General features: G+C 58.8%; 3 protein-coding genes across 3 annotated transcripts in view, besides 2 other annotated features; all 3 read right to left on the reverse strand.

The window, feature by feature from the left end:
• The window catches only part of LPMP_312370 (hypothetical protein), a gene marked incomplete at both ends in the record, with an annotated part of 2,005 nt that extends 1,576 nt beyond the window's left edge, over positions 1 to 429 (reverse strand). The window contains one exon of the mRNA XM_010703323.1: positions 1 to 429. Coding sequence (XP_010701625.1) covers positions 1 to 429 — 429 coding nt within the window.
• A 281-nt stretch (positions 430 to 710) lies between these two features.
• Positions 711 to 1,147: a repeat region.
• A 704-nt stretch (positions 1,148 to 1,851) lies between these two features.
• Positions 1,852 to 4,209, reverse strand: LPMP_312380 (hypothetical protein; the record flags this gene model as incomplete). The annotated part of the gene is made up of 1 exon (XM_010703324.1): positions 1,852 to 4,209. The coding sequence occupies one exon, from the start codon at positions 4,207 to 4,209 to the stop codon at positions 1,852 to 1,854; it is 2,358 nt and encodes a 785-aa protein (XP_010701626.1).
• A 2,328-nt stretch (positions 4,210 to 6,537) lies between these two features.
• Positions 6,538 to 9,207, reverse strand: LPMP_312390 (hypothetical protein; the record flags this gene model as incomplete). Its single annotated transcript, XM_010703325.1, has 1 exon — positions 6,538 to 9,207. The coding sequence occupies one exon, from the start codon at positions 9,205 to 9,207 to the stop codon at positions 6,538 to 6,540; it is 2,670 nt and encodes an 889-aa protein (XP_010701627.1).
• A 737-nt stretch (positions 9,208 to 9,944) lies between these two features.
• Positions 9,945 to 10,384: a repeat region.
• Positions 10,385 to 11,129: the final 745 nt, after the last annotated feature.

Consider the following 11,129-nt stretch of genomic DNA (forward strand, 5'->3'; position numbering starts at 1 on the left):
ACCGTACAGCACGGACGTGTCGCTCGAAAACGCGTACGTTCCGCCGAGATCGGCAAAGAAACGCGCCGCGCAGTACCCGTTGCACATGCCGTACGGGGTGGGGGAAAGGAAGCCCATGCTGCTCACGTACCAGGACGAGTTGCCCCAGGCGTAGAAGGGGAAGCGGGCATTCGCGGTGGCGACGTTCTCAAAGACTCGGTTCAGTGAATCCACGAGTGGGATCTTTCGCGCAGCGCCTGGCGCGCCGCACAGGGTCTGGTACTGTGCCCAGTGTGTGGAAGGTAGTTCTGATAAGTCCGACTGAGTAACCGGTATGACTGTATACCTCACAACAGAGGCAGCACCTGGTGTCACAGCGACCGAGAGAATGAAGGTCACTAAGAAGATACTCGCGAATACGGAAAGCGTTCGGGCACTGAAAGGCGTCATGTTGCCTTTCAGCTGGCTAGGAAATTGATGTGCACACGTGTGTGTGTGTGGCGGGTAAAGTGGCCAATTTTTTTCAGGAGGCGTCTGATGTGTAGGTGAACGTCTGGGGGTCTGCAAAGGTGTACGAGAAGGCGCACAACGAGAGGAGTTGGAGAAGACATTAAAGATAGCGGCTAAAGCGATAGCACAGACACACACACACACACACACACACACACAAAGGGTGGCCTGAACATGTCGCCGCGACCACCGTCCTTCGATTTTGAGCGGGCCCGCTCCCTGCCGTAGACACGCGTCAAAGCAACACACACCCGGCGGCCTGGGAAGAGTGTCACCGCCCCACCGTCCGCCCACCCCGCCTCGCAGACTGCCACCGGGTGCGTCCCACGGAGGCGGCCCAGGCACCCTGCCAGTAGGCAGTCGGGGCCGGGTGAGGTGCACTCGAGCTCCGTGGGCACGCTGCCCGTCGCGTGGGTGGCACAGACGTGTGCACGGTCGCAGGCCGCTCCAAAGCAACGACATCCAGGACCTGGCCGCCGGCATCAGCAGCGGCACATCGCGCTGGCCACCCGGCGTCTTCGGCACTTGGCCCTGCCACCGCCAGAGGGCGATTCGGCATTGGGGAGGGGCAAGGGGGGCTGCCTGGCGTCCCCCCACAGAGGCAGCGCTGAGCCCCCGACACCACGCACGGTCCTGCCCCTCCGTCGGCAGGGAAGCGGACGAGATGACTGGAGAAAGGGAAGAGCTTCGCGAGGCAGGAAGCTGACGGTCTACCAGAGGTGGAATGAGGTGATGGTTTGTTTAGAGTTGTAATAGGAGGCGTCCTCTCGTGGCACTGGTGGAGCAACTACTGCTGGGAGCAAACACACACACACACACACAAAAGGCAAAGCCTATCAACGGTGGAGCTACGGAGGAAGTGCAAGGGAGCCCTTCCGCGCTGCCAGGCTTTGAAGCAGAAAGGCTTTCAGTTGGGGCTAAAGGAGGCGGTGGAAGCAAATACTTATGTAGAGGACACTGAAGGACGACGGAGAGAGAGAGAGGAAAGGAATAAAAGCGACAAGCGTAAGACGCCAGGTGAAGTACTTCCAGATGTACCTGCTGGAGTTTCAGCTGTCATCCGACATTATGTTGCAGGTTTCCGTTCTCCGTTGGAGGTGACGTAGTGGAAAGAGCAGCTTTATACCGATGGCATCATAGCCATTTCTGATCGGATCGTATTTGGCAGTTTACTGAAGCAGCGTGTAACGATGCACCAACCCAGAGGCACGCACGCGTGTGTGTGGGTGTGGGTGTGGGTGTGGGTGTGGGTGTGAAATGTCTTGGTGGGTCACCAAGTCTCTCTGAGTATGCCGTTGACATACTTCGACGTGTGCGCCTGGCGCTTCTGCCAGTGCTCACCGCCACCCTTTTGGTCTCGCCTCACCGATCGAGCTGATGGAAGTCGGTGCGACTTTCCTCTAGGGCTGCCATGCTGCAACCAATAATTTCATTCAGTGTGCGCTCCTCACTGTACTGGTGCGACGTTGCTCCAGCAGCAGTCTTGTCCGTCGAGGCTACGATACACTCGGCTGCTGCAATCACAGGCGAATGACGAGAGTTGTGAGCGGTGCACTCAGCGGCGAGCACGGAGTCAGCGCGTGCATACATCCCACTCTGCCACTCCTCTTGGGAGATGTAGCGTGCACCAGGAGCCACGTAGCTCGAGTACTCACTGCTCGTCATGACGGCAGACTCTTTCCGACTGCTGCTCTTGGAACTAGATGCCTCACACCCATTACGTTGCCCTCCTGCAGTACCGGTCGCAAAATAGCCTTGGAGTTGGGGTGTCTGCAGTAGCTCCATCGTGAGCGGCACTACACGTGTTACTGCTGCCGTAGGGGGTGACGTCGCCCCAGATGCCTGTCCACGTGCAGAAGATACAGAGGCAAGGACCGACGGCGAGCCCCGCTCCACACTGGCGTTGGCGTCTCGGTGCCGCGGCCGAGGCCTGTTTGCGCGTCTCCTTACGCCGGCTGCCTCCGTGCCCCGCCGCTCCAGCCGCCGGGCGTGTTCGAGCGGCATCCCCACGATGTCGTCGCGCTGCTCGCGTTTCTCATCCAGCTCGCGCTCGACCGCTGAAAGTTGGCCCTCTGAGAGCTCCACGTCCCTGGCGTTGCTGGCGTAGATGGGAATAGCAGCACGACTTAGCATGTTGCCACGCTCCAGTAGCTCCGATTGCACCTGCTGCCACACCGCCGCGAGCTGCTCCTTTGGCAGAGGGCAGCTTAGTGTGCTATTGTAGCCTGCCCCACGTTGCACGGTAGGCCGCCGCTGACCCTCCTGCACGGTGCGGGCAACATAGGACGCCATCGATGGGTCCTGCGCCTCTCTCATACGTATCACGCGTCGGGTGCTGAGAGAGGCAAAGCAAGAGTCATGAATGACACAGGTGAGGCGGCGAACATCGACTAGTGGGGTGTACGCGGCAATGGAGTCGGTGCCGTGGGTAGGAGGCAGCGGCTCGAAGAACAAGTCTGGGATGGGCGGGTCCGACACAAACACACAGAAGGGGGCCGGCGCATTCGTCGTCGCATGGCGAGCAACAAGGCTCCAGTGAAACTCCTGCACTTCCGCAAGGCGCAGCCAGCGAGGGATGCTACCGGTGCCACGCATGCACAGCACGGAGTCGTGTGTGACACAGAGGTACGCCCCCTTCAAGATACGCTTCAACTGTGGCAGGCTTGCAAAGCTGCCCGACTCCGACGACGCGCGGAATGCTGCGGTGTTGTTCAGCATACTACCGCTGGAAGCCTCCTCCAGCGTGTACACGTTGCCTCGCATGAACGTGTAGAAGACGGCCTTGTCGAGTGACTGGAAGGTGTGCCATACAGACATGTGGATATGAGCGAAGGCGACACCGTTGCGCGGGTCGTACGGAGGCAGTCCGCGGTATGGCCGGACAATGAGCTTGTCGTACCCGAGCACTGACTGCAGCACATACCAAAGCCGGCGGAACTCTCGCTCATCACGACAGCGAAAGATGAGTCGGACCGGAGTGACGACACCGTCATGCAGCAGCTCTCCCTTGGGACCACGAGGGCTTACGAGTGTCTGCACACCCGCACCAACAACAGCGTAGCTGGTGAGGCCGTTGAGACCGTCACCACTGACCGCTGCCGCTGCTGCCGCCGCTTGCGTCCGCCTATTGGCCAGATGCTCAAACTGGTCGCGGAGGCTGTCAAAAAGTTCCTTCAGAAAAAACGGGTCGCGGATGTAGGCGTCGTTGCTCGTGCAGCAGCGAGACCGCTCCAGCTGGGAGAGGCCGGCGGCAGGGCAAAGAAGTGGACCCGCAGGCGGTATCTCACCCCGCACCATCGGGCGAGTCTCGCCTTGGATCTCGAGCTGATAGAGGTCACGTTCATCGGCACAGCGGTCAGGTCTAAACTCAGGCATGGTAGCCAGCGGCAGCACCCTCGACACCTTCACCTTGCACCGCCACGTGACACTTGCCGGTGGCACGGCAACTTCATCGACTGCGTACCCCACGGAGGTGCTTGATGACGCGGCAGGACTTGTGCGCGCAAGCTGCGCAACATCATTGCCACTGCTACCATCATGACTAGTAGTGGTGGTGGTGATGTCCGTTGCCATCAGGGTGTGGCTGTGAGCGAGAGGAATCACGTTGGTGACCGGCTCGGAGTAGTAGAGGTAGCGGCGCAGCGTGTCAAAGGCCACCTGGCGTGTCTGCCAGCTGCCAAAGAAACCGCTCCCGTGCTTCTCCGCGTAGGTGTAGAACATGGCGAGTGCGGAAACGGTGGTGCAGGGAGACGGAGCCTGGGATACAGGGAGGGGAGTTGGTGGGTGGGTTGGCCCCTTCGATAAAGCAGAGTGATGGTGATGGACAAGACCAGCAAAGTAGGAAGAAAAGAGGGGAGGAAGAGAGGGGGCCGGGGGTACTGAAGAAAGCGGTGGGGGGTGGGTGGGAAGGTGAAGGGGATGGGTGTCAGAGATGCGCGAACAGAGGAGGAGAGCCAAGCGCTACATCCAGAGAAAAGCAAAAGAGAGAGGGAGAGAGCCAATTCTGTAGTCGTGAGGAAACGAAGAAAACAAAACAAACAAACAACAACAATAAGAGGAGAGTTAGGGCTGCGAACGGCGGCTCTGAGTGCGTGTGCGCTCCAGGCGGAGAGGGGTCGGGGGTGGCGTGCAGTGCTCCTCCTCCCCCTCCTCCCCGCTGGACCCAATGAAGGTTGTCAGTCGTCTGCGTGGGTGACAGTGGAGGCATACAACAGCAGAAGAAGAGAAACAAAACGAAACGTATAGAGGTGCGCGCAGGTGCTTTTCTCAAAAGACGCACCGCACAGCAGCTCAGAGAGGTGAGCAGTGCACTCTACAGTACTCGACTGCTAGTAGAGAGACACAGGGGCAGAGAAAAGAGTAAGGAGACGAGGAAGAGCTGAAGGAGAGAGTGGGGTGGAGATGGAGCAGATGTGACGGAGCCGGATGTACTATACCAGCAGGTTCGAGCCATTCCGTCTCCTCACGAGGCTTGAGAGCAGACGCGGGTGCGTCAGGAGTGCCACAGGCTGGATCACATACCTTTCCTGGTTCGCCGCAGCTAACGTGCATTGCGTCCAAGTATAACATCATTCGTTCGTCTGTTATGGTGTTGCGCTAGTGAGCAAACGCTGAGCATCCATAGAAAGAGCCAAAGAAGGCCGAACTGGGGCCCTTAATTGGCGGTCAGCCCCGTAAAAGGGGAAAGGGAGAGAGAAGCACCAAACGCGTAAAAGGGTGACGGGGGAAATCAGCATCGCTTCGACACTAAAAGCACAACGAAAGGCGCACAGCAAGTCTGCTAAATCGTAACAGCAATGCGGAAGAGAGGGTAGGTATCGTGGCGGACAAGAGGGGCAATCACACACACACACACATACACACACGACGCGCGGAATGCGCTCAGAGTGCAGCACAGCAGAAAATATGCACAACGGCAGAAGAGAGAGAGGGAGAAACTGCGGCAGGCACCTCTCTTCTCCTCCATGTCTATGGCCACCGTGCCACCAGCCGACCCAGCGGAGAGAAGGGCGGGAAAGGGGGTGGGGTCGGGTGGGGGCAAAGGAAGCCACAATGTCCACGAGAAGGGATGGAGACTTGGAAAACCGCATTGGTGCTGCCACGCATCGAAGTCAGAGAGACACAGCGATGGCGAGAAGGTAGGCGAGCCCGTATTTTTTTTAGGGAACGCACATGCCGAGGAAGCGATTCGTAGGTTTTGCCGCACCATTCCTCGTAGCGCCTCTCACTCATGTCAAGCCGGCACATGTCCGTGGAGAGACGTGACGCCTCGTCTACATCGCACAAGACGAGAAGCTCTCCTGGAGAGGTGCAGCGTACCGGTGAGAAAAGCAAAGAGAGAACACACGGAGACACACACACACACAGACACAGGGAGACAAATTCGCCCCGCTCTAACAGGTGCCGACATCACCAGTGCACCGAATGACATAAGAGCAGGTGCAAACGATTCCATCCGAAACTCGATAAAACACGCATGAGGCTTCCAGCCAGGTGCCTCCACTGCACCCGCCACAGCCCGCAGGTGCTCGCAAACGAAAAAAAAAGCAAAAGGGATAAAAATCCGGCAGCAACTCGCAGAGAAAACAAGACAGAAAAGATGCGAGGGAGAGAAGTTGGTGATGAAACGGAGCCGATGGAGGGGGGGGGGGGCAAAAAAAAAAACCGAACACACGACACCAAACAGCGGTACATCAACCCGTACCCCGTTTGTTAGCTTTTGTGTGTCTGTGTGTGTGTGTGTTGGGGGGGGGGCGTGTGCGCTGTACCGAGTGCAACATCGGCTTCGGACAACATCAAATCACCGACACGCGATGGGCAAGCGGAAAGCAAAGGAAAAAAAAATTCGACGAAAGCGGCGGCGTGAAGAGTCTCATTACAAGAAGGTCAAAGAGAACACACACGAGGCAGGCAAAGGAGACCATTACTGGCGTGTGTGAGCACATTTTTCACCGATGGAATCACGTAGCCGCAGGGTCCTCATGTCATTTTCACCATGCGCATCCAAACGCACCCATGTATGCCTGCAACAACTCGCTTCTTCCCGTTTTATGTTTCGATGGAGGAGTTGTTATGAGGGATGCTCCGTGAAGTGGACCTCCCCCGCCGTGTCGTTAGGGGAGAGAGGGGCGTAGGAGTCACCTTCCCTTCACCCCCCCTCGGTGTCTGCACCGCTCGTCCGGCAGAACTCGGCCGCTTTTTTGTCGATGGGGACGCCGCCTGCATTGCCGAGATGCTCTTATTTACAATATCCGACACGTTTGGCTCTGTATTGGCTAAGAGGGCATTGACAGCTCCGTCGGTGCTCACCGGAGTCTCGCTCATCAAGATGGTATGGTGATCCACTGCAACACAGGAGCCGGCACCCACTATCTCGTCCGCGCTCAGGTACCGTGCTCCTGGCATCTGGTACTGCACACTGTTGCCGCCAAATTGGCTGCTCGTGAAGCTGCCGCTTACCAACCCCGGTGACATACCCATGGGCAGCGACGCGCCGAGGCCAGCGGCGCCTCCACTGAAGCTGGAACTCAGCTGCGGTGTCTCCAAGCGGTGGTTCGGTAGTTGAGCACAGCCCGCGTTCGAGTGAGTGAGCGTGCCGCCTCTACCGCTCGACGACGGTACATTGCCTGATAGGGTGGACACAGCCACATCAGAGGGAAGACGTGTATTGCCGTCGGTGGAGACTGCTGCCGTCGAGTGCGATGTGGTGAGAGGTGCCGCACTAGGCACCGCTACCCACGTGGGGGACATCACGGTGGATGTTCCAGAACTGTCGCGCGGAGGACTTCCTCCTCTTATATCGGCGTCCGCTTCATGTCCTGTACTGCGTTGGAAGTTGGCGTGCTCCAGGTCCTCTACGGTCGCCATGGAAGTGCGGTGTAGGTGGTTTGATGTCGTTGCCATAGCCCTGTCACGGCCGACACCGGCAGAAGCCGCGTTGGAGTGAGGGTCCGATTGAGCCTCCGGGACATCACCGGTGGACTGCGTGGTAGCTTCCACATCTGGGTGCAATGGCGTCAGGTGGTGACGGCTGTGCAGGCGACCATCCCGTCGTGTTGGTGCCTGGATGCGGTACGCCTCCTCGTACGATAGTCCAACGATGTCGTCCCTGCTCGCCCTCTCGCGAGCGAGGCGCCTGGACAAGGCCTCAAGCTGGTCGGGCGTGAGCGCGGTGTCGTTCGTGTTGTTTTGATAGAGTGGAATGGCTGCACAGCTAGCAACGGCCGGATCGCGCGTGGCGTAGAAGCTCTGCACTTCCCGCCACACCTGCGCAAGCTGCTCCTTCGGCAGCGGACAGCTTAGCACCCCAGGGTAGCATCGCGCAGGGTCTAAGTCGAGGCTGCGCCGTGTCTCCCGTTCGTAGCACTCCACGAAGCTGCGCACCGACGCCTCGGCGATCTCAATATTGATCACTCGCCTAATCTCGAGCGAGGCAAAGCACGTCTCGTGAATGACGTGGCGCAGCCGCAGTACCTCCAGCGACGGGCTGAAGCGGCGCACCGCCTCGGGGCCAAAGATGGGCGGCTGCGGTAGAAATATGATATCGGGGGCGCCAGGATCAGAGAGGAAGGCAACAAAGGGGCGACTGCTCGTCACGTTGTAGTAAAACGCACGCACTTCCTGCAGCTTAATCCACCGTGGAATGCCGCCGGTGTCGCGCATCACAAGAACGCTGTCGTGCGTGATACAGAGATAGGCACCGCGCAGCGCCACATAAAGCTGATTGCTGGAGTTGCGGCCAACCAAGTCACCACGCAGGAAGCTGTAGAAGACGGCCTTGTCGAGTGACTTGAAGGTGTGCCAGACGCACATCGGGATGACCGAAAAGATGAGACCGTTCCGCGGGTCGTACGGGGGAAGACCGCGGTACGGTCGGACAATGAGCTTGTCGTACCCGAGCACAGTCTGCACCACATACACGAATCGGCGGAACTCGTAGTCGGTGCGCATGCGCAGGATTATCTTGATGCGGCTGCCGTGGAACACGCCGCCATTCTTTGGCCGAGGCGATTCCAGCGTCTGCGTCTTTCGCGCATTCGGCGCCATCACAGGCAGGCCACTGGCCAGCTCTGCACGCTCTCTCTCCATCCGCAGATTCGAAAACTGGTACCGTAGCGCCTCATAGAGTTCGCGTAAGAAGAACGGATCACGAATAAACTCGTCGTTCTCCACAGTGCACCGATCTGGCAGCCCGGACAGCCCGGTGGACGGGCACAGCAGCGGACCTGGCGATGGTATCTCACCAGGTGCCCTTGGCCGTACCTCTCCGTGAATTTCGACCTGGAACAGGTCGGTTTCCTTGAGGTGTGTGTCTTCCAGCAGAAACACATGCTCCTTGCCGACTGCCACAACCATGTCCACCTTAATCTTCTTGCGCCACTGCACTTCCTCCGGATCGTTTGGCGGCGGCGGTGCCACGTTGAAGTGAACCCGCTGGTTTAGTGGGGATACCGGTGGGCGCATGATCAGCTGGGAAACGGCGGGGTTATTGCCCGTGGTGCCTAGACTAGAGTCAGTATCTTCTCTGTTCTCCAAGGAGTCATCCGAAGCACCAACAGTGGGGAACGGGTTATTGTTGGCATTCGGGTAGGCAATCTTTTCCGGGCTGACGCAGTCGGAATAATATAAGTGGCGGCGCAGCGTGTCAAACGCGATTTCCCGCATCTGCCAGCTGTCAAAGAAGACGTTCCCTTGCTTCTCTGCGTACGTGTAAAACATCTTCAGCTGTGAGTGGGGTGGGGGGAGGGGGGAAGGGGTAAATCGGTGTGCGTTAGTCGGAATCAGAGGTATTTCGTCTTATGGGGAGGAGGGAGACAGGCAGTGTCCGTGAGACAAGCGCAATGTGAGGTGGCTCGCCTGTACTGAAGAGGTGGTACCCACCACACTAAAAACCTACAGCACACCCACGAAGGGTGTGGGGAGCCACGAGCCCAACCGGGGAGAGTGGCTCGATGCGCCGTTCCTTTGGCTCCTGTTGTGCGTCCGAGGCTCAGCGGCAGACGGACACAACGAAGAGGAGGACAAAACGTGTACACGAGAGTAGTGCGGTGTGTACACTGCAGAGTGGGCGCACGCGATAAGCAGCGATGGGGGGGGCGCGGGGAGATGAGAGTGAAGGAAAGTCTCAAAGAGCGCCATGCAGACCAACAAAGGGAGGTAGAGGGCGCCAGGCCCACGGCGAGAACGAGACCGAGTGGACAAACTCTACCCCGGCTGCTTGTCGACATCACCTAGAACGCACGCAGTGGCCTCTTCATGCGGTGTGAGCAATACGTCAAGAACAGCAGATCCAGGAGGATGAAGATCAACTACTGGTCAGGCAAAAAGAGACAGAGGAGTAAGCAGAACCAAAATGCCCACATGCACACGTACACACACACACACACACACACAAAGGGTGCCCTGAACATGTCGCCGCGACCACCGTCCTTCGATTTTGAGCGGGCCCGCTCCCTGCCGTAGACACGCGCCACAGCAACGCACACCCGGCAGCCTGGGAAGAGTGTCACCGCCCCACCGTCCGCCCCACCGTCCGCCCCGCCCCGCGGACTGCCACCGGGTGCGTCCCACGGAGGCGGCCCAGGCACCCTGCCAGTAGGCAGTCGGGGCCGGGTGAGGTGCACTCGAGCTCCGTGGGCACGCTGCCCGTCGCGTGGGTGGCACAGACGTGTGCACGGTCGCAGGCCGCTCCAAAGCAACGACATCCAGGACCTGGCCGCCGGCATCAGCAGCGGCACATCGCGCTGGCCACCCGGCGTCTTCGGCACTTGGCCCTGCCACCGCCAGAGGGCGATTCGGCATTAGGGAGGGGCAAGGGGGGCTGCCTGGCGTCCCCCCACAGAGGCAGCGCTGAGCCCCCGACACCACGCACGGTCCTGCCCCTCCGTCAACAGGGATGCCTTCTATGCAGAGATGAAGGAGAGAACATAGAGACAACAAAGACTGCGCTACGTGAGGCAGAGAACAGGAGGCGGCGGGAAATGGAAACCACTAAGAAGTGATGGGCGGGGAAGAGAAAGACGCAGAATGCACGGAGGGAGTGCGTGCTGGACTCCGGCTGTATGGTGGTGACCTGAAGAGGTGGAGAGGAAGGAGAAAAAACGTTGCTTTCTCAAAGAGGGCTTTCGCCTCTGCTACAAGCTGACAGAGAGAAACAGAGATGGTGTAGGTGTTAGTTTTGGGGCGGCTTGTTGCTACGGAGCGGAGAGGTTATCTGAAGCACTGCATCTAAGTCGTGCCGATGAGGGGGCTGCATGCGTACGCTTGGGTGTGCGTGTGCATCTGTGCAGGAGCGAAAGAGCGGCGTGAACGTACAAGACGATCAGAAAAAAGGCGAATCGGGAGCGAGGGAGAGACGTGAATGAGAAGCACTGAGAGAGGGGGTGCGTCGTGTGAGGATTTGGCTGGCAGGAGGCTGAGAGCAGCTGTTCACGTACGACTTCGCTCCACTACCCACAGCACCATAGTGGTCGATTGGGTGCCTTCCATTCCTGCGTTTGAGCTCATTGCTGATGAAGGAGGTTGAAACGCACGGGCTGCGCGAGTGAGCGAAAGACAACGGCACTGACTAAAAAGAAAACGAAAAGCGCCACCGATGCCAACGCTGAAGACAAAAAGGAGAAGCCAACAGGGCAACCACG

This window comes from Leishmania panamensis, assembly GCF_000755165.1.
Source record: "Leishmania panamensis strain MHOM/PA/94/PSC-1 chromosome 31 sequence".
NCBI classification, from domain to species: Eukaryota; Euglenozoa; class Kinetoplastea; order Trypanosomatida; family Trypanosomatidae; genus Leishmania; species Leishmania panamensis.